Genomic DNA, 8,626 nt, shown 5'->3' with positions numbered 1-8,626 from the left:
CCTGGCCTCAACACTCCCACTGCAGTTATCCAGGGAGGGACCTCGAGAGAGCTTTGCAGAGTCCTTGGAGTAGGTGCTGGTCTCATGCGGCTCGTCCATCACCGTTGGATCAGCAGATGACAACCTAGCACCACTCTGGACCTAGAGTACCAGTCCACCAGGGCCTACTGCACGGACCATCAGATACAGCCCACCGCAGACAGAGAGCCAAAGCCCACCATGACCCATGAGTCTTTGCCAGAAAGGGCAGAGCATAGGATCACCCCGGAGCTAAACCTTCACGCAATGTCTGACCTGGTGTGAGAGCTGGAAACAATGCACTGGACAGTGCATAAGACCACAAGTACAAAGAGAAAAGCACTGCCCATTGTACCACCACTGAGGGTGAGCTGAGGCAGGACTCTGGAAACTTAATAGACAGTTATTTAAGTATACTCTGTCTTCCTCAGTCAAATGTCTGTCTGTCCTACCTCGACAACAGAGGTTGTTCCCCTATGCTCTCCTGATATTGGGAGTTGCAACTTGAATCCCAGAACCTCTACCTGTCATGGTAGAAACCTCTACCTCAGCCTACCATCTGTGTTTTGGGTTTGCCACGGGTCAGTCTCTGTTTCGTCATGGCTGGAGGATTGTATGACTCTGCCTCCGGCCTCTGTCTCTAGAAGTTTGTCTTGGCCCTTTGACCCATCATCTCCACTGTAGTCTGTCAAGCTTCCCAAGTCCCTCCTGCTCCACTTTGGTCAGGCCTCAACCATCTGCCACCTTGGAATTACATTTGGTTTACCAGTGCCATCTCTATTATCCTCATTTGCCTGTGTATTTAAATTCCTGTCTGTTCAGGGTGTGCTTGCCTGATCTTGAGCGTCTAATTGTGTCTGTAGCTACCTGCCCTGTCTGGATATTACCCTTGTGGATTATTAAAGCCTGTTTGGAATCTCATCTTTATGTCCGTTCCTCAACACAGCCACGTGATGCTAACAAGGATAAGTAGCTAATGAATTACTATAGAAATTAATGAGAGTAACTAAGGCTGGACATACACTGTGCGATTTCCATGGCATGTGTTTAGGGTGAAAGTGAGGTTCAGGGGCCATTGTGTTCAGGGATTCCCAGGTGTTTGATATCATATCATTTTATATATATGTATAGTGTGAGCAGTCAAGTTGCAGCTCTGTATAGTGTGAGCAAATAAATCCTGAGCTTTTGCTTGACATCACACTCAATTTACTGTAACAGTTGGTATTAACAAAAACGTTGCTGAAATTGTACAGTGTATGCCCAACCTAAGGGGACTGAAACATTAGCAAAGAAACAAAGGAAACAGAACCTAAACATAGTCCTAAAAACAAGACAGGGGAATACAATACTGGGATTGTGACAGCAAGTTTGAATAAGTCATGCAAACAAGTTATAATACGTATAGATTGTTTTCCATAAAAAGAACTGGTAACACTGTGTTTTGATTGTCTCTTTTGAGCATTCTGTTGATGTAATGTTGCAACTATGTCAACAAAATGTCATTAGAGTATTAGTAGACTATCTGATTAATATCTGCTGCCTCTTTACTGATGGTCTCCCAACCAGAGCATGTGAGTGCAGCGGGGAGAGTAGTGGTCATATTTCCTTTGAGGTGGAGAGCATCTTTCTGAAGTTTCCATTTGCTCAATCCACTCAGCACCTCTCGCTCAACCCAAAATGCCCTTTGGTAATTTGCTAGTTCGAGATAAAGATCAGGCCCGAGATGCTCAGGCCATAGTCCAACCTGTGTATTAGAATTACCGACCCGAGCTTGTCTTTTCCTCCCTTCTCCCAAAAGGCTTATACTTTTCTTTTGGCTTTTAAAATAGTAATTGTGTGTAATAGCAAAATAATAATATTTAGTTTAATTTGTCACTTTAAAAAAATGTTTGGAGCATTTTCGTCCGTTAAATATCTTTTGTTTAAAGTAACAACCAAGCGACCAGTGCCAGTGAGCTGATGTTTGATGAATTTAGCCCTCTCAAATCATCACGACTTGCCTAAAATAAAATCTATATACTAAAACAGTTGATATAATGAAGCATATAATAATATTTAAACAGCGCTATAACAAAGACTATAGAATACCCAAAATGTGTCACTCATATAGTTTTGCCATTTAACTATATATTTATATATTTTTATTCTATGTTTAATTTTTCAGCAGCCATTACTCCAGCATTCTGTGTCATACAGAAGCATTTTTTATCACGTTGAAAACAGTTGTGCTGCTTAATTTATGGAGACATTCTTTTCAGGATACTTTGAGCAGCATTATATTTTGAATAGAATGTTTGTGCAAAAAATGTAAAAGATTTTACTGTCACTTTTTGTCAATTTAATGCACTTTAATGAAGGGAGGGTCCTTGTTGGTATACAAAGTGTAAACAACTCTGAGCCCAAAATATTAGTCTTAAGAATATACTGTATAGTTTTATAAAACAGAACAATGACGAATTATAACTACATCAGTAGATATTATAGATAATTATGGAAAAATCAGTCTCTTAAGAGGCACCAGTGTAGCTCTGTTAATCTCTGATCTTCTGCTTCGCCCAAATCTAGCTGCTTTTTGTTCCGGCTTCTGCATAAAGAAAACAACTATTAAAATGTAAATGTCTATATAAACATGTGAAATAAACAAATCTACAGTTAACCCTGGAGCAAAGCTTATGCTTGTGTTTTCCTGACTGTTAGGGCATTTCTACCCCAGGAAGTCTCCCAGGGCACTATTTAAATTTTTTTAAATTTTTTGTTAAAAATAAATGTATGGCAGAGATGCACAAAGAAAGAGAGTAAATAATGATATAACTTGTTTTTGAAAAAAAGGGCACTTTAAGAAATTACTAATGACTTTAACTTGATGAATGGATATGCATCTGTAAATAAACTGAAATGTACTACATGACAAACCATGCAGCAACCTGTTCCTGGTGGCTCTTTACCTGCATCTGACACAAACCTACTGGAGAGAATTAGGCATACTGCATATATAAACTCTCAGGACTAGATGGCAATCAATACTTTAAAGAAAGAAGACAAACATTATGTTAATGGTTTCAAGCTAAAGTTGAAAAATAATTTACTATCTGAGAATGGGAAAGGGAAAAAAAGGAAAAAATGATCAGTAAAATATTACACGTATTAATGAACATGCTAACATTAACTATACAGTCAAGAGAAATCATAATTACATTTAGAAGTTACTTTAATGATTTAATTATTGATGGCTGGTTACATTTGACAGTGTCAGTGACCATCTTTATGGTTTCATACAGCCTGAATACCTGGGATCACCAGACGCTCATTACCACAGCCATCTTTTCCAGTATGAAAGACAGCTCCCCAGTTTTCACACTGTGAAGATTTTCCATGGTGATCATTTCTTGAGTATTTTCCCTGGTTTCCCTTGTCTTTAAGTTGCACTGACTTCAACAGAATTTTTTCCCCCATCTTTTGACCAGACTATAACATCAACTTCAGCTGGGCTCTCAAAATCAAAAGATTTCTTCTCTTCAGTTGTTGCAAGATTTTCAGCTTGTGCAGTGATGTTTTCCTCTTCCAATATATCTTGCAAGACACTTTTACTGTAAGATTCATCTTCAGTTGTGTCTTCCTTTCTATTTTCTTGATCAGTAGTGTTATCAAGAATCTAGAGAGCTGTAAAGAGAGATTCATCACCATTGCACTGACACAGACTGAATGATACTGTGAGGCATTTGTATGCTTTCTCTCTGTTTTCATCTACTCTGTAATGTAGCATAATGAGTTATTTATAAGCAATTTTTGAGGTTGCATTAACTAGTATTTTTGTGGACAAAAAGGGCCCAAACACAACATAACGGTCAATCACAAGAAGGCCCGCCTTCTAAATAAAATAGCCAATCGCTGATCTATGAAGTCAGCACAGCACCGCATTTGCCGTTAGAAGTTCTGGTCGCTATAGAAACAGTCAGCATTCTGAGACACGCACCTAGGACTGTGCATGCTCATGATCTCGCCTTGGAAATAATCTTTTTATAATGCTATTTCAGAAAAAAATTAATAAATAAAATTATTATTATTACACAGTTCTTTGGTGATTTCAAATATGCCTCTCTTCAAGGTCACTAAAATCTTTCCCATTCTGAGTAAATGCTATATGTGATAGTTCTAAGTTAAGCAAAGAGTTATTTTACCAATTGTCCAGTGAGTGTCTAGCTATCCTTCTCTCTGGTTTTCCACAGTCAAGGTCATCCATGCCAGGCTGTGCTGTCGTGTGCTTAATGGTCTTGTCAATGTGTGACAAAAGCCATTAAGATTTAGGGAGATAGTACAGCTGAAAATGCTGAGGATCACACTTTTCATTACCTTGACCGAATGGCTTTGCGGCACAGGGACGTAATACATGTGTACTATGTTTGTGTGTGTGAAACAGCTTTCCATGTTTGTGTGTGTGGAACAATAACGCTGACTTCGTTTCTGTCATAATAACAATGAAACAATAAAATGATACAGGATCTACCATCACTTTAAATTATCTGTGAAATTTTTGTAAGACCTAAAACAATGAATGAGTGGTTTAACTAATTGAATGCATTCTCTTTGCCCCTTTAGCCAGAAGATTTTGAAGCCGTTCATTCCCACACCTTCAAGGCTAAGACCTTTAAAAAGGCCAAGAGTTGTGCAGTATGCAAGCAGGCTTTGACGAAGGAAGGCCTGGTCTGCAAAGGTCAGTACTACCATTGCAACATATTTTACTAATATGTTGGTGATACAGCCTTAAGTACCTCTCCTTGGATATCTTGTCAAATGGTCTGTGTTCATTATCTCTAGTTATCCAAGTTTTTTTTAAACAATGTGAAACAACAAAACACCCATAAATATTATTAAATGTAGCTATGTCTGTGCACAAACTACTAGCCACACAAACAAAAAGTTACTTTAGCCTTCTATTTAGCCCTTCTTAGGAGCTAGTGTCAAAAAAGAAGCCTCTGTGATTTTCCGACATACAAAATTGAAGTGGGGTAGGTTATGTACTCACTAGCCACGTATTAATCTTTTGTTTCTTCCATCATCACACTGTACTTGCATGTTTCTTATTTTCTACTAATTGACAACATTTGTGATACAATGACGTTTATTAAAATTTATGCAGAACAGAACTTCAAGCACGTCAGAAGACCTAGAAATATCTGGGGCAAGATTTTCTAAACAGTGAAAATATGTTTTAGAGTACAATCACATAAAAGTGTCAATAGGACTGGATAATAATTAAAAAATCTAAATGTACTAACAATGTGAAAAAAAAAGAACACAGATGGAGCCATCGTATTTCCAATCGTTAGTCCCAAACGAGCATAGGTGATCATAATTAGGTGCATGTAATGTACCTTTATAAAGTTTTTCAGCAAATACCATAAGCTGAATTAGCCCAAACATAGTAATTGCCTCAAGTGAAACTCCTAAAATTGCATATGCAATAAGCTTTAGTTTGATGCCAAATGCTTTTAGTTTATATGGTCCTTGGAGCATTCATTTAATGTGAAGCATTTTTAAACAAATTATTCAAAAATTATTTTAAAACCATACTAAATTTGTTTTCATTTGTTTCAAGCAGAGATTTTTTTACATGAGAGCTTATACCGTGTACAATACTTGCATTGTCTCATTGAGATGCAGATGCAGTCTTAGATGAAAGTCTTGGTGAAGGTTTTGGACTTGCACTCATGTTCTTCCGGTTTGAGGAGGAATGAACTCCAAAAATGTCCTGTCATGATGATTGAGAGTTTCTTCTCAGGTAGAAGAGCTAAGATGAAGATGTGCTGAGATCCAAGGATCTTTGTTTGAATGGAAAATCAACGCCACAAGACCTGGCACAAAACCTAAATAGTAGCAGAGGTGTTTGAGTTCTCATCTCCTCAGTATCGCACAGAACAGCAACAGGGCTCTTCCCTGCCTGCCAGGGTGGGGGTGCCAGTTTCAAAGAACAAGAAGTAGTGAGACATGGAAGAGACCAAAAAAGTAGAAGACTGGGCGGGTCAAGTAGAAGTGAACCTATTTGAAGTTTGTAAAGGTCACCCATCTTGTGGCTCAAAGAGCCAATGTTGTCTTGAATTTTTAGAGGGAGTTTTATGGCTATTTGTCTCTAAGCATGGTAATTTGCATATGCACTGTTAATAATCAACTAGTAAAGATTCTTTGAGCTCTGTTATGTTGCAAAGTTATCGACATATAATATAACCTTTTAATTCGATAGTCTGAAGACTATTTATCTATCATAAACATGCATAAAACAGTATATAATACCAAAGAAAATATACAAGACCAATAACAATATGTTTAATGACCTGAAGGATATGTGCGTTCATTCAAAGAAAGGTTTTCCTGTGAATCAATTAGAGAAAAGTCCATTGTTGAGGACATTATGTGCTTTTCTGAAGTCAGAGTTGTTCTCTACACATACCATTAAGCAATAAACTTGTGTTATCAGATGATTGCCAGGAGAACCAGAAGGCTGTTCTGGCTTTCTAAATTGTGTTAGCTGTAATTTAGGGAAAGGGTCCCAAGACCCTAAGTTATACTTTAGTGGCCCCTTTGTTTGGTTGAAAGGAGCATTAAAGATTATTTGTTAAATTATTATTATTATTATTTTTTTTTTGCCAATTCCCACTGGATTCTTTCACTTCTGGAATAACAAGAACCACGGCTGAATAGCACATATAATACTTAAATTAAAAAAATTCTACAATGGTAGGATTTTTTTTTCAGTATAACTCCATACAATAATATCCTGCCAAAAAAGAAGTATTATATATGTAAATTAGATATGTACATTCCGTCTAACACTACACAAGAACAATAGGTCCTTGACTTCTGCTAGCCAGTCAGTTTGCTTGCTCCCTCTACTTGCAATATTAAAAAAGTCATGCATAATTTCTGGTCATTTTCCAGTGAGCTATTCATAAACTATATTATATTAATATTAATATGTTCTAAAAAGAAAATGTTCTATATACTAATCTAAAAAAAATTATCAAATGACTACTGTAAGTATTTTTTCACTAGCTATAGTAGGTGCATATTGATGACATGGCTCTCAGAGTGGGGGTGGTGATGATGGTGTTTTATGTTCAAGTGTGTATTTTTGCTAGAACAGCAGCATGTTGACATGCTAACTGGTGCATGTCTGTGCATGTGTTAGCAGTTTTGGAACAGCTTTGTACTTGTTATGTATCAGCCAAATAAGCATATCTTGTCCACTCCGACCAACCGTACTAAAGCCCTGCTCACACAGTGCGATTTCAGCCATGATTTGGCATTCTGAAAAAATCCTAAAATATTTCTATAATCCTAGGCTAAAATCTGAAGTCTTTGATCATTAGTTCACTGACAACCGATTAATGGCCATGGCAAACAAATTTTACCCCCCTACGAAATTGTGGCAGTGTTAGAATATTTTGCCTTCTTTTGCGGCCAGTACCGCATTCATTCATCTTGGGAATGACAAATACAAGTCCTGTACAGTGGCCAGAGGGATTTTGAGCCATTCTTCTTGCAGAACAGTGGCCAGGTCACTGCATGATGCTGGTGGAGGCAAACGTTTCCTGACTCATCCTCCAAAACACCTCAAAGTGGCTCAGTAATATTTAGATCTGGTAACTGTGCAGGCCGTGGGAGATGTTCAACTTTACTTTCATGTTCATAAAACCACTTTGTCAACAGTTTTGCTTTGTGTATTGGTGCATTATCATCCTAATACACGGCACTGATAAAATGTTTGAACCATTGGGTGCACATGGTCCTCTAGAATGGTTCGGTAGTCCTTGGCAGTGACGCGTCCATCTAGCACAAGTATTGGGCCTAAGGAATGCCATGATATTGCAGTCAAAATCATCACTGATCCACCGCTATGCTTCACTTTGGGCATGCAGCAGTCTGGGTGGTACACTTCTTTGGGGCTTCTACACACCTTAACTCTCTCGAATGTGGCAAATAAAAGTGAAGGTGGACTCATCAGAAAACAGTACATGTTTCACATTGTCCACAGCCCAAGATTTTCACTGCTGGCACCATTGAAACTGACCTTTGGCATTGGCACAAGTGACCAAAGGTTTGGCTAAAGCAGCCCAGCCATGTATATTGACCCTGTGGAGCTACTGACAGACAGTTTTGATGGAAACAGGAGAGTTGAGGTTCACATTTAATTCTACAGTGAGTTGGGCAGCTGTGGTTTTATGTTTTTGGATACATCCCTTTAAGACAGCTTCCTCTTGCGTTCACAGTTATTTCTGTTGGATATGGTTCATCCTTCTTAGTGGTATGCTGACATTACCCGGGGTACCGTGGCTCTTGTTAAATCACAAAGACTTGCTGTTTGCATCACAGATGCGCCAGCATGACGTGCACCAACAATTTGGCCTCTTTTGAACTCTGATATGTCACTCATAATGTTGTGTGCATAGCAAAACTGTGCTATTACTCTATTACTCTTACTGGTAGAATGTGAAGATTGGCCACCAAGCTGGTCAAATTTGCCATGAAACCACTAAATCGGTTTCAGTTTCATCGTCCAACCCCTGTACATGCATTTTACACATCTTTAATGGTTATTAAATGACATGTTAAC

The 8,626-nt window shown here is 38.2% G+C and overlaps 1 protein-coding gene across 1 annotated transcript in view; it reads left to right on the top strand.

The window, feature by feature from the left end:
• Nucleotides 1–8,626, top strand: part of tns1a (tensin 1a) — a 50,728-nt gene that overhangs the window by 12,633 nt on the left and 29,469 nt on the right. Inside the window, exon 2 of the mRNA XM_043241646.1 lies at nt 4,615–4,729. Within this exon, the coding sequence (XP_043097581.1) occupies nt 4,615–4,729 (115 nt within the window). The remainder of the gene's footprint in view (nt 1–4,614; nt 4,730–8,626) is intronic.

Source organism: Puntigrus tetrazona, chromosome 6, assembly GCF_018831695.1.
Source record: "Puntigrus tetrazona isolate hp1 chromosome 6, ASM1883169v1, whole genome shotgun sequence".
Taxonomy (NCBI): Eukaryota; Metazoa; Chordata; class Actinopteri; order Cypriniformes; family Cyprinidae; genus Puntigrus; species Puntigrus tetrazona.
Note: the sequence above shows the minus strand (reverse complement) of the source record. Positions and strands in the feature narration are given on the sequence as shown.